Source organism: Cygnus olor, chromosome 8 (assembly GCF_009769625.2).
Source record: "Cygnus olor isolate bCygOlo1 chromosome 8, bCygOlo1.pri.v2, whole genome shotgun sequence".
Taxonomy (NCBI): domain Eukaryota; kingdom Metazoa; phylum Chordata; class Aves; order Anseriformes; family Anatidae; genus Cygnus; species Cygnus olor.
In genome coordinates, this window is record NC_049176.1 from 18,105,204 (window position 1) to 18,119,532 (window position 14,329).

At 43.0% G+C, this 14,329-nt stretch overlaps 1 protein-coding gene across 3 annotated transcripts; it reads right to left on the reverse strand.

Annotated features, from left to right (window-relative positions):
- Positions 1 to 4,163: 4,163 nt before the first annotated feature.
- On the reverse strand, positions 4,164 to 12,298 carry SAMD13 (sterile alpha motif domain containing 13). 3 transcript variants are annotated; one of them, XM_040564797.1, is made up of 5 exons: positions 12,198 to 12,298; positions 11,467 to 11,526; positions 10,849 to 10,923; positions 7,522 to 7,633; positions 4,164 to 5,345 (listed from the first exon to the last, which is right to left on the reverse strand). In XM_040564797.1, the coding sequence occupies exons 3-5, from the start codon at positions 10,899 to 10,901 to the stop codon at positions 5,202 to 5,204; spliced, it is 309 nt and encodes a 102-aa protein (XP_040420731.1). In that variant the 5' UTR covers positions 10,902 to 10,923; positions 11,467 to 11,526; positions 12,198 to 12,298; the 3' UTR covers positions 4,164 to 5,201. The 3 variants fall into 3 exon arrangements, with proteins under 3 accessions (XP_040420731.1, XP_040420729.1, XP_040420732.1); XM_040564795.1 differs by lacking the exon at positions 12,198 to 12,298 and adding an exon at positions 11,716 to 11,850; XM_040564798.1 differs by lacking the exons at positions 11,467 to 11,526; positions 12,198 to 12,298 and adding an exon at positions 11,716 to 11,850.
- Between the last annotated feature and the right edge of the window lie 2,031 nt (positions 12,299 to 14,329).

Here is a 14,329-nt window from a genome sequence, read left to right on the forward strand (position 1 = left end):
AGGAGGGAGTAGAAGAGGAGTAGCCTTGTGAAACAGGGTTGTTACATTCAGACACAAACTCACTTCCACACTTCTCCCTGTGCTTTGTCCACCTGCTGGAACACAAACTCAGCTATATGGTCCCTCATCTTTGCTCCCTCCTGCTGCAATCCAGCAGTATAAGACAATGCAACATTACATTTAAATCAGAAACCAGTGTCATTGAAGAGGCTCCCCCCCACTTTTCATACAATTCAACTGCTGCAAAGTCAGGGGCGTCCTCAACATACTGAGTATTGCAGAGTGTTTATAGAGAGGCAGCTGGATTATAGCAATCAATTGAAAAGGTGAAAAGAACATCACAAAATGAGTGCAAGCCTGCCACATCCAAGGCATTTGTTGCTGCCTTATCAGCAGATCAACTGCTGATACAGCAGTTACAACTAGTGATTGTTTCTTTATTAAAGATACTTGTGGGTGCAGCAGTAAATACAACAGTGGTCTCCAGTACTCACCAGCAACCTTCAATAGTGATGAAACTCTTGCATGGAGATTAAGGGCTGCTTACAGTCATCATGGTGCCCCCTCGGGCTCTCCAGATGTTTGATGTTAGTCATGTTCCCCAAATTTACAGTGTCTACTAGCTAATGTTATTCTGGGAGGAAACTGAACATACAGCTGGGATCCAAACATCACTAAATCCAACAATTCCCTAATTATAGGGGCTAAGCAAAAAAAAGGGCTTAATGACATTGTTACATTAGTATATTTAAAGAACACAGCCTTTCTCAACACAAATTAAAGCTACTTGTTAAATCTACCTGCCCATTATTCCCATGGAGACTGCCCTCGCAGGCTGCCAGTGAGCTAATGACAGCCACTGCCCTCTGCAAGCCCCTAGGGGAAGCTGCTGTTGCAACCGAGCAACTTCAGGGTGCATGCAGAGGTGAAGGTGTGTGGAGGCCTCCAGTGAGATGGAGTGCAACAAGGATGGGCTCTCCAGGCTGATGTCCCCAAGCACCAAGTCCTCTTGCTCTGTTAGAAGGCCGAAGACAATCCTATGCAATCGTCCCCGAGGTGGAGGTGAGAGTAGAGCAGACCCTCCTCAATAACTGCTCCGTTCAGCCTGCTTCCTGCTGAGCCACGTACGGTTACACTCTTCACATGCACACTTAGAGCCAATTTACTTCCCACATTACTTTTGAGCCAAAACCCATTCCTGGAAGGGAAGGAACTGCTGTTTTGACTTGGAAGTAAATAGGAAAGGAGACAAAGGGAGATGTTTTTCTGGTCCTGCTCAGTCTCAGCCTCCAAATTTTCAATAATTTAGGGTTTCTGCATAGAATATTGGCATAAGAAAATGATAAATAAGGTTGTAGTTTCCCTGGATTCACATAAAGTAGGACCCTCTGCTTTTCAAATTACTGTTATTGTTTACTTTAGTAAGACAGTGTATGGAGGAAGAGCATTACAGGTAACAGACCAATTAAATGCTGATTTTTGAAAAGAGGAGCTGGTAAGGGACATGGTAGAAAGTGAATACATTGAAAAAAGCAGGAAAGGGTCATTCAGCAAGTAACTACTGACAGTGAGGGCCTAAGGTGACATTTTGCCTGGGCCATCCCTATGCAGGAGTGATGCGTGGGTAGCTACTCCCTTCGCTACAGCTGCTGAGCCTTGTCCTGTAGTTGTAAGTGAAGAGAACTTCCTACTAACTGATAAGAACAAAGCGGAGCACATTAGAACAAACAGTTTTAAAGGGAACAATTGAACACAAAGATAGGAGAGATCAGCAAGCAGAACTGTTTTCTCTGGGTTGAGAAAGTGACCTTGGTGGACAGGCCCAAGCACAGCCTTCATGCTTCGCTGGCGGTTGCCTTACGCTGTGTGTGTGGCACTTAGTGTGACACTTGGGTGCAAAGAGAACGTGCTATGCACTGCGCGCATACAGCTTCAGAAGAGAAAATGGTCAAGAGGCAGGACAGTAAACAGGAGGACCTCGGCTGCAGCATGTCTCTGTTCTTGTGCTGGCTGGCAGTAGGGCAGGGGAGCTGACTGCTGCTTTGCTCCTTCGAGCTGCCTCTACTCGAGGAGAGGGAGGACACTTTCTAAATTGCTCATTCAGTGTGAAAGCAAGGAGACCTGCAGCATCAAGGCCATTGTCACTCTCACATCCAGTATCAGCTGAGCAGACAGACACCTGGCAGCTTAACCACCACCCAAAGCACAGCATTGGCTTTTAAACTGGACTCCTGCATAGCTCTGCCACTACTAGAACTGCAGTATTGACATGGTATCCAGCAATGCCCATCAGCTGCTTCCTCATCTCAACAGCAGCTGTGTTTTCTGCAAGAGGAATGGTAGCTAAAAATAATCTGGCTTTGACTTCTTCTTTCAGACCCTCCATTCTCTTTTTAAAAGCTTTTTTCTCTCCCAGAAAGAGCAAGGAGAATGTAACAGACAAAACCGGGACAGTCACCTGCACAAAGGGAATGGCAGCATTAGAAAGCTCAGAGAACACTAGGAAACTACAATAAAGATCAGGGACAGTTAAAAAAAAAAAAAGTACAGTTCCAAGTAACATCCTCTAAATTGCCTTTCATGCCTGCAGTGAGCTTTCTGTTATGCCTCTGCTTGCATGAACGAGTTAGCAGTGCTGATCAAAAGAGGAGTACAATCTGGATGTTTTTGAATCTAATTCATTTGCACAGTAAAATGCATTAAAAAGAAAGCACAGTACTCAGTAATCACCAAATGAGCCCTCACAGCTGTACAGTGAAGATTTTTACTTCCTAATGGAATGAACATCTTTTACTTTCAATTCTACATCATCCACAGATCTCCGAAATGCGTCCATCACACCCCAAAAATGCAAATGTAGAAAAAGAGAATATTCGGTTCATCTTTCAGTAACGTAGCATTATGTATTTCACTCCAACAATAATTCCACAAATACAGGGCCGGTAGGAATCTCCAGACTGCTACAGGCAGCTGCTTCACATTATCCTTTTCATAAACTGATCTAATTCTTCATTAAAATATTTAGGAGTTTCATGTATAATTTTTCAGTTGCATCCTCTAACCAGCCTGATACAGACTGTACCTGAATACGCCCCAGGGCAGGGATGATTCTCTCTATTTGAATGAAGTCTTCCAGAAGATCACTACTCTCAGTAGGTATCCCTGGATGCTACCAAACCATAAACAATTAAGTTGCAAGCAAAATTCAGGCTGCAACTTACAAACCTGTTGCTAAAAACAGATCGATACTTACAGTATACAGCACAGTACAAGGGAAAAGAAGAGAAACAGTTAATGCACCCCAGTATCCTACCATACATCTAAAATTCTAAATACGTATTTTGTACAGTGTAAAGGTTAGAAACTATACAAGAAAGCATGCTGCTGTACGGTGTAGGCATCATACCACATACCGTGAGACCTACCTGTAGCGCAGATATACACGTGGTGTTATCCCCTCTCAAACCTCAATACCAGAAATCACAAGCAGCTCCCTTACCACTGCAGCATCCACAGCCACCTTGCACTTGGCCAAATCAGAAGCGAAGGCAGGTCCACCACTAGGCGGGAGCTTCTGCTGTCCCCACCGGGCTGAAATCACTACACTCTTACTACTTTCTCCCTTCTGAGCTGCATCCCCTCACCATTGCCTCCCACACCATTTCCACTTAAACCATGCTCTCCTGGTAATTTCCTCCTTCCCAAGTTCTTTTGCTCAGCCTCAACCCCACAGCTCATTTTAGGGGTCAACACAAAGCTCTCTGGGCCAGGGAAGATAAGGAGCCTGGACAGTGCTTAGCACCACCTGTGGGTTATCTTCCAGGCACTGCGGGGTGATTCACCCTGCTGTACCAGTGCCAAGCGTGGCACCTCTGCACCGACAGCTCTAGACAAGGGGAACAAAAGCTCGGATGTTACTGGTGAACATGACCGGTGCTTCAAATTCTCTCCTTCAGCAGTATGTAACACTGGATAAGAAAAAGCAAAAATAATGAAATCTTTAAGTATCTTGGTAGGTGGTATTAAAAAGTAATCTCAGAAGAGCATTGAATATTAAGTAGTTTTTTGTACCATTTTAATGGGGGAATGGAAAAAGACAAGTGCTCCAGTATACCACAACAAAGAAACGGAGAAAGTAAAACAAAAAAATCTGTAAAGTAAACTGAATCCAAACATAAGCAATGCTTTATTGGGATATAGCAAGCAACCTATCAAATAGGGAACTGGTACAAACAGTTTGAACAAGACTCTCTTTTAACAGAGATGTATGGTGACAAGACAGCTTCTTTCAGTTTTTAAAACAAGTATTCAAACCGTTAAGTAAAGCATTAAAAGAAAATAATCAACCATTACAACACCAATGACAGACAATATTAAAAATGTGCAGAATTTCACTTTTTTTTTTTTTTTTTTACAAACTTCTGCATAATGTTAGAAAACAAGTTATCATAAATTAAAAAAAGAATAAAATGATTTTTTTTTGTTTGCAAAGCAACACTAACTTTTAAAAATCTACTTTACATAGAACTACTATTAAAAACAAGTGAAAACAAGCTGAAAATTTGAAGGACAGCAAAAAATACACAACCCAGTTTCACTTGTCAGCAATGCCTTCTGCTATCGAAGGGGTTATGTTAGTTTTATGTACAGCTTTAAACATTGCAGCATACCACAAATAAACCTTAATAAGGTCAAAATAGGACCCTCTGCAAAAAAGGGTGAGTTGGCAAGTGTCAGTCCCATCCCAGAATTACAAGTAGTAATAATTTTAGTAGGTCTTTAATGTAAACCAAAACCTACTTCTATTGGTTTCTCTTTCCCAAAGATGCATGTAAACTTTATTTATATATATATATATATATATTTTTTTTTTGGTATTTTAATTTATGAAATCAAAAATACGTCTGGCTCAGAAATGAGAATGACATACCTCCCTTTTGTTCTGGATATAGTGATATAGCTATCTCAACATGCTCACTGACAAATCCTAAAAGAGACAATCATGTACTATGTAAAAAATACACACCACCTCTCTCAGTTCAGACTCAGTATATAGTATATTGCCAACTCTATCCAATAGGATATATATCTTAATTTGGTTTAAATTCTTAATATATTCTCTCTTTACAAAGTTCCATCACATGAAACCAAATTGCTTATATACTGTTTGAGGCACAACATGACCCCAATTAGACAATTTGCTATAAAGAGTTGTTCTTTAGATGTTGTGTCTGTAGAGGTTTTACATGATATTCATAGATTTTCAGCGCAGGCCCCAGTTTTAATGAAAGTCCAGTCAGTACATCATTTCTTGTCATCAACAGTAACGATTTGCCATCAATTTCCTATAAGAAGAATTAAAGAATTGATAAAGACAATATACAAATCAAACAGTTGAGAACAATCATGCAACAAATGGAAGACTATTACAGAGGATCAATGAGAAAACAAATAATAGCCTTTAATTTCCTGAAACAACGTTTATAGCTGCTAAATTCTGCTGTCTGGTTTTTCAAGTGCTCACCTGTGCTGACTAAAGCATAAATGCTAGTTAGTTACGCACAAAATCCAAATCAACCTCATTTCAAAATTCCCTCCTTGTACATCTGTTTAAAATTAATAGGTACATGTACAGCTTGCCTAATTAACAGCCATTAAGGGAAGGATACATTTATGGAGAAGGCAGTGAAATGCATTTCAGAATTACCACTGACAGCAACCTGCAAGTTTGGACTAGTCAGTATCTGCTAATAACTTCAGGTGCCTGCTTTAAAGAGCCAACTTCTTACGCTTCCTGTGGGGGAAAAAAGATTCCTGCAATCAAAAATTTGAAAAAGGTCTAACTGCAGAGCTCAACACTCTGAGGGAACTTTTCCTCCGCGTACAACAGAAGAGGATAAAAGCAGCAGCATCCCAGACTGGGTCTCGATGACCTCTAAGTTCCACTTTTAAATCATATATATACACATATTTTTCCTCTCAAACCTTGACTTTCTGACCTATTTAGATTAGAAATCCTTTAAGTTTTGTCTTTTTTTCTTCTTCCACCTCAAAACCTTGTCATATGTTTGCAAGTTAACTGTAAATCATTTTTTCATGGGTCAAAAAGCAGAAGAAAGAATCCACACCTCACAATTCCCATCTTCATTTTAGACAAACGACCATCCTTTTACTTACACAGTCCTACAGCTCAACCACAGTGCACTACCCAGGAGACATGACCTACACCTACAGAGCAGTGATTGGTGTCTCACAACACCGCCAGACCCCACAGGGTCATCATAGCCCAACGAAATCTTCAACCTTATGGCGTACTCCTGCACTGGACTTCACTTCATTGCCATCTTTTCTACTGTTAATAAAATTTATAGATTTTCAGTTTGGTATCAATAGCCAGCAACAAGTTCAGATGCCTGCATACACTGTTGTTGTCCATGATTATATATTGCCAAAATTGTGTATTTTTGTAAGTAATATATACTATACATTAATTTATCCCACTGCAGTATCTTCCTTACAAATATTAAATGTTGTATTCAGAATGTCACAGATCACACCCTTGGTTACAACTGAACATGAAAAAAAAAGGAAGACGTATTAGAGTCCAGCAGTAATTTGTCCATTGATCTCTCTCATGATTTGATAAACTTTAAAAATACTAAATACAACAAAAAAGCACAACATAGTCAAACATCAGCTGAAAGTGAAATTTCTGTAAAATCTCACTGAGATATATCGACTGCTAATCCCTCCCGAGGAGCACAGTGTGAAAGCATTTCTAAAAAATAAGGATTCCAATAACTTTTTACCCAATTATAGCAGGTGCCTCCTTCCAATTACTGCTGAAAATGTTAATGGTTAAAAACAATTTCTATTTTCTCATTTTCATTTGTCACAATTCCTTTTGTGGGAATTCTGACACCACTGAGTATTTTGCTTATTGATATGACTGCTCTAGAGTTGCCTTTTCAACTGGTGTTCAATGACGCTATGGAGTAAGAACAGCTTTGGAGGGATCCAGATGAAGTAAATGCAGTACCTGGAGCAGGACAAACTCCAAGAACAGACAGCATTTATTTCCCTTCCCTTCTTCTTCCACAAGGTTCCCTGTGGATTCAATAAATGCTGGAACTAGGTCATCTAAGGCTTTCATTGAATAGAAAACTGATTCTCTATGCTTATCTGGGTATGCGTGAATATATACTCAAGTATATTACATCTCGGTGTTTACTGTAAGCTTTACTTCTTCCGCCTCTTTTTGGTTTTCCCATTAAAACTGCTTCCATAGATTTGTTATCACCATTCTGATTTTTTTTTTGCATCAGGTAAGAATTTATAAGCTTTGGAGAATCGTATAAATTTCTTCTTTGCTACTCTTCTATATTCTGCATTTTTCCATGATGCAACTTCAATGCCAGCTTTCGGTATGCCTTTCTAGTGCCGTCTGGAGAGGCATCTCTCTGCATGTCAAGAGCTAACAGCAAATCTCCACTGTGCCAGGATGTTTCCTAGCAGATTTACCTGTTCTTGGAAAGCACTGGCTTGTTCTTCAAATCCAGCTGTTCTGAAATAATTCACAACATCAATAACAGCCCAGTCAGCAGGATCCGGAGGTCTTCCATTTTCTACTGAACTGCAAAGCACAAATCCAGACAAGTAATCACTAAATATCTATAGTATCTGCTGGTTCTTTATAGACAACCCATGTACATTCCCTCCTTCTCTGTAACTCCAGGAAAAGTACCTTTCAACACACCTCCCACCATTCCTATATAGAACAGGCACTCCTGTTCTGTTCCTCTGTACCTGTTCTGTACCTCTCTCCCTTCAGAAAAGAAGAAAGTACATGAATATTCACATCAGCCAAAGGTAGTCAGCCAGGACCTTTTCCTGTTGAGTGTGCTGTAATGTCCGAGGTACAGGGTCTTTCAAGACTGTAGGCTGTTCTCAACTACCAAGTATTTATATAGAATTGCAGTTTACAGGTTACTCTTTTCCAAGATGAGATTGTGCTTTCTTGTAACACGGATAGTAACTACTGGAAACCATCTTTACCTTGTAAAACAAGAAATGAGAGGTACCAGAAATTGCTCAATATAGAATATCCTCTAAAATTTGTTTTTGATTTATCTTTGGGCAAATCTAGGGACTTTCTAAATAACTATGAATCACACTGTATGCTGCAGTTGGCCTTTTAAAAGCAGTTTCTTTCACTTATCACATAGAATGTACACATATTTCAGAGCAAGGAGCAAAAGGCCAGAGTTTCTTACTCTTGCTCATCACATAATGACTTACTTCATGAATTGCTCCGCTGATTGGGAATAGAGAAAGGCAACACTCAGCAAAATTTAAAATGAGACTATCTGGCCAGCTTATCAGAGCAACACTTTTTCTTTTCTTTTTTTTTATAAAAAAAATCACAATGTCTTTCAATGAAGATTTTTGGTGTTGTACACCTTCTGAGACCTAAGAAGTAAAATGCCATGAAAAACAGCATAAAAAACCTACAGGTATTTGTGGAAGCAGCACTGTATTTAAACCTCTGCATTTCCCCCAATATGTAAACTACCACTTACTTAAAGACAAACAAACTAAATCCCCAAAGCCCACTACTTAAAAAAAAATCCTAGGAGATGTTGAATGTAATTAGTCTTTAACAGCAAATGAAAGACTTGACCTGTAAAAAATACCTCCCAACTGTATTTTGCTTACTTCACAAAGCATGTTCATTTCCAGCTAAATATAGTCCCTCCCACAATTCTGTATTTCAGCCCAAAGGTACTGGTTTTCATAAAGCTCTTCTTTTACTGCTAGGGAACATACAGCTTGGTCCAACCCCATCCCAGGCCCAACTGCAATGGCTTCTAGGGCACCACCTTAGTCATTAACTAATCTCAGGAAATAATTGCAAGTTCCTCCCTCAAGGAGTAGCATGGCATGTGGCAGACTGTTGGAGACTGGCCGGATTTTAACCCATCTACCCACACAGATGCTCATTTGGCTTCTAGACAGCCTCCTCCTTGCCCTGCCGTTGTGCATGGCTGAATTCTTTAGACAAGAAAGGGGAATGTATTACAGCCATGGCTCAGCCGTACACCAGCTTTTGCCAGGCATCCTGGATGCTGTAAAACCTTAAGAGGGCTGGCATTTTAGGCTTTATAACCAGATACTAGCTGTATGAGTAATGAATAAAGATTTGGCTTGTCTGCTTTTCACCACTGTCCCCGTGGCTTTATTGCCATCATGTGGCAGAAGCAGCAAGGCCTGAAAGGACATAGCTGTGAACAGATTTTATCCAATCTATAACGACTTCATGAAAGTGCCAAATACCTCCTTTGTAGATATGCACACACGCTATTATATACTTTCATTTAGAAACCACAGCTTCCGATCAGTTTAATTACAATCACCATCAGTTTTAAAAAAACACCACTGCAATTAGTACTTGAACCTTTATCACGCAAGCCTCAAGGGAAAACGATTAAATATAAACGGTCCTTGCTTTGACTGCTGCCGTTCTCCCGCCTGCCACGGAGTCCTGGTTGTAGAAGAAAAACAGGTAACTGGAGGTGGCTTCTGAGGGACACACAAATTATAACCTACACATAGTCCCTAAATAGGGAAGTGCATTTTATATTGGTGGGGTGTAGCCAATGTCTCAAATGAAGAGGAAGGATACCAATATTAATGGCTACCAGCAGATCTTTTGATGCTGTGTCATAATCAGGTGTTTCAACAGCATTCTGAAGTGACCATTATTATTACTATTGCTTATATCATTTAGTGCCAGGGAACCTAAGCATTGTCATGCTTTTGTGGAAGGCCCCTAGCAAAGAGATATGATGAAGAAGAACGAGATGCAGCTTCGTAAAGTGTTGCAGTCTGAGAGGACAGATGATGAACTCTCTCTAGTTCCTTTCTTTGTGTTATATATCACCACAGCATCTGTAAGCCTAACACAGCCCAGCCAATTTTTCCACACAGAAATGCACTTTTCAGGTCATAAACTAGATTAGGACTAATAATCCTAACTGAAAAACTGCTGACCTTCAGGAATATGGAAATGCCTCTAAAACAGTTTCTATCCCTTAGTTTGCAGTCCACCACACTGAAGAAAATTGTAGAGCAATGCACACCATGTCTTCATCTTATTTCCACCCTAGGTCTACAGTAGTAACCTAGCAGTTTAGGGCTTCTTCAGCAAACAGTTTAAAATATCTATTTTCAGAACTGAAACCAAAGACACGTGCTGTTGCTACTACTTCTCAGCTCAGGGTGGCTGGGTAGTCAGCAGAGAAATGTGCACACCTCTTTCAAAGAGAAAGAGAGGGGACATCTTCCACATGGGACGCTTCTCCCCATCAGGCATTGGTTCTGTAAAAGCCACTAGCTGGAAGTACAAAGACTCCCTCGGGCATCATTTCCTGCTTTGACTTTTGCAAGTCCTTCCTCAGGAGTTTCACTGTTTCAGTCACACTGGATGGTGAAAAGAGCTTCCCCCATAAAAACTGACAGATGAGCAAACGTAGAGTATTGGTTACAGTGCTATCACTTGCTCTGATCTCTGGTTGAAATGAGAAATCAATGGAAAAACGGATACTCCCAACTTACTAGTTTCTGCATCTCTCCATTGCTATACAGTCCTCCCACATACCACTTTTAATTACATCAATGCCTGAGACTCTTCAGTTTCAAAGCAGAAATAAAAGTAATTGAGAATACAGAAGGTTTGAAACAAACAAAGATGGAGATTCCCCACCCTTGCCAACCACATTAAGTCAATGAAAAACTACAATGAAAACTGATGTGCTGTTTACATAAACTGAACACTATGGAATCACTTACTTTTTGACATCCAGAGAGCCATTTTCCTTGTTTTCCATGTCAACAGTTAGCATGGGGAGGAGATTTCTTCAGCAACTATCAACAGGAGGGGAAAAAGCCATGTTTAATTATTGGTGGTATGAAAAGCGCAACATAACGTTAACAGAAACAAGCAGTATAGAGACACAACTGTTTCCACCTGAGAGCAAAAGCACTGTCAAAGACTGCTTTCGTCAGAAGCCTAGCAAAGCTGGTAATAGCTTATGAGCTAGGAAAAGTTTACCTGTGGTTTTAACACAAGAAATGTTTCATGCCTGAAAATTAAGGAAGGTAATATCACATTTGATTTTTTTTAAGCTAATAAAATTTTGATGTAAACTAGATACAGCGAGATTGACCTGCAATATGTATATAGCTAGAGCCCATATGTGCTTACGATGCCTTCAGTCGCCCTGCTATACTGAGCATCCCGAATTGGTGTACAGTCCTATCCCTAGTGAGGTTTGAAATCCATGTCTTTGTTTTACAAACGGGCAACCTGAAGCACAGATGAGCATCGTGATTTCTACCCAAGTCACACATAAAGCTGGAAAGCCGATTACTGATCGAGTCCAAAACTCCTGAGGCCTAATTCCGTACCTTATCCGTAAGACCATCCTTCCTGCACTAGCACAGCTTCTTCTGTGGGTACGCTGAACTCTGAAAAGGAAAGGACCGTACAAAGGACACAGGAGACAATCCCGTTTGTTTCCCTCCTCGTGTCGTGCCGGAGTGCTTTCACTGCACAGCGTTTTCCACCGCTCCAAGGAACAGGCAGAAACGACCCCAGCCTTTCCTTTCTGTTCTCAGAGAAGACATTTCTATTTCAGAGAGCACCAAAGAACTAACCAAGGGCTCAGGACGCTCCTGCTGTCGCGCTAATGGACGCCGGCGAAATGTCACAGCGCTCGGGGAAGTACCCAACAGGGAAACCATGCTCTTCAGCCACAACTTTGCAAACACAGCCGATAGCAATTAACACCGTTCAACAAAAAAGAAAAGAAAGGACCCTTTATTACACAGGCATCGGCGCAAAAAGCACCGAGAGGGCAGTGACGAACTGATGGCGGGGCTCTCCCGTGCCGCTGCCCGAGGAACTCGCCCGGTTCACCCGAGGTGACCGCGGGCTGACAGCCGCGGCCCCGCCGCCCACGGCTGCCCCCGCCCGGCCGGGGCTCCCCGCCCGCTCCCGGCCCGCGGGGGGCTCCCGGCGCTGCCCCGCTGCCGGCGGGGAGGGCTCCGCGCACCATTTTGGGAGCATCTCCGAGCGAGCCCTCCCGCCGGCGTCGTCGGGGATCCCGGCCGGGGGAAGCGAAGACGGAGACACCTACCTAGGAGCCACTAAACCAAAGCATCGCTACGCGCTGCTCCGGCCCGGCGGAGCACCCCCCCCCCCCGCCGCCCCCGGCCGCCCCCCCGCCGGCAGCGGGGCGCTGGGAGGCGGCTCCGGGTGACACCGGGCGGCGGCCCCGCCTGGCTCCCGGCCCGCCTCACGCCGCCGCCACACGCGGCCCGCAGCGGCCGCCGCCCGCGACATGGCGGCCGCGTTAAAGGCGCCGCGCCTACCCGCGGGCAGAAGAAGGGCTTCAAATTCCTGTCAGGAAGGAGTTCGGCGGCCTGCGGGGGGAACGGAGGGTGCTGGGCTTCCTCGGGAAGCGGAGCGTCGCGGGGTCGGGGTGGAGGAAAAGAGAGGTGACAAAGGACAGCACGGGCCGGCCACCGCAGCCGTGGCACGGCGGGGACCCCGGGCAGAGAGGAGGTGCAGACAGGGTTGCCCGAAGAAGGGCCGCGGCTCTTCCCTGTAAGCACCGCACTTCGCGGGGAGACTCACGGATTCCCAGGGGAGCCGTCGTACAGCAAGGTGCAACTCCAAGTGCCTACAAATGGCAAAGGCTGGACTACCGGGCATAAAACTTCACACAGAGATTAAAAAAAATTTGGCAATTTTCTCCAGCAATTGCTCCTTTTTCCCTGTAATACACTCTTTTTTTATTTTTTCTCCCAAGTTTCCCTTGATGCAGGTATGCACCTTCTAATGGTATACAAGTGTGGCACAAATGACACGCTACCAGTGCTTGGTATTGCTCGCTGGATTTCCCAAGCGACGTACCCTCCCTTGCCCTCACAATAGCTTCGCAGAACAGTGCCCCAGCCACAGCTCAGATGCAGAGGCCATTTATCAGTGACCACCCTTAACAGTCTGATTCTGTACAGATTTGTGGGATATTTCACTTGCAGAATTTCATTTCAAATCAAACCACTCACAGTCACACCCTTGCTGTTTGCTTGGAGGAAAGGGGGGCATGACAAAGTACCTGGGGGTTCGTGCAGAACAGACAGGTGACTTCAGCCTGCTCCCTGCAGAGTGGGTCTGGGCTCCATGACACAAATGCCACCGTTGCACTGACAGACAGCCTGCTGGCTGGCCAAACAGGCATGCAGGGCTATCCCAGGCACTGCATGCCTGTCTCACCCCCAAGAAGCAGTCAAGTGCATGCTGGCTGCACTTGTGAATAGGGATCTGAGCCACCAAACTGTTAACAGGACGCAGCTACAAGCACAAAAAATCACAGGAAAAGTCTAGTTTAGCACAAAGGGCTGTAGACATGACCCCCCCAAGCATTTCATTTTGCCTTAACTTATATGCTGCCAAATGAATAATCAAAATACACAAAAACTATGCAAATAAAGTGATGAATATTGATAGGTGCATTGAAAACTAGTAACAGTGTGAGTCTTCACTGCTTTGGACTTTAAATAAATGCAGATAAACAAGTTATATAAAGTATTAAACATACTGCACCCTAAAGAAAACGCTCTTTACTTCACATCCCAGAGCATACGGTAAAATCTGGCATATTTGTCTTGGACAAGTCACACACAGCAATTCTTTTTTGTTTCTTGAGAAATAAGCATTCTAAATGAGGCCGTAATGAGTTTTCTACATCAGCTGATTTCTAACTTTGGTAACGAACTGACATTTGAGGATACAAATATAAACCATTCCTTTTACTCACACTCTCCCATTCCTTCCATCATGTTCTTCAATTAATCCTTAGAGTATTTGACGTGAGGCTCACAGCGTACATGTTCCATCTAAAAGACCTTGAACAGCAGAGAGAGGAATTTTAAGAAAACAGGCTGTGGAAAAAATTCAATGTGGAACACGATCTGTGGCTTGCATTTTCATTCATTGGAGTAATGTGATTTAATTAAAGCAAGATTATATCTGGAGGGAGACCATGCAGGAAACTGAATTAGGGGTTTTGTCTGACTACCTGCATCCAACTTCTGGCAAAAGCTGTTTCCAGGCCATGTGAGAGCGAAGTGAGACCAGAGCTTGCTGATCGGCGCCAAGGGGTCAGTCCTGTGTGGCTCTCAGTCTCTGCCATTTCATACACACAAGTAGGTGTGGATTATTGGAAACTGCTTGATCCTGTCTCCTGGGTATTGGAAAATGCCG

Coding starts and splice junctions, on each gene's coding strand:
- SAMD13 (XM_040564797.1), bottom strand. CDS start 10,901: ATGCTAACTGTTGACATGGAAAACAAGGAAAATGGCTCTCTGGATGTC. Junction 7,634..10,848: donor GGCTCTCTGGATGTCAAAAA/GTAAGTGATTCC, acceptor TGTGCTTTGCAG/TTCAGTAGAAAATGGAAGAC. Junction 5,346..7,521: donor CCAGTGCTTTCCAAGAACAG/GTAAATCTGCTA, acceptor TTCTTCTTATAG/GAAATTGATGGCAAATCGTT.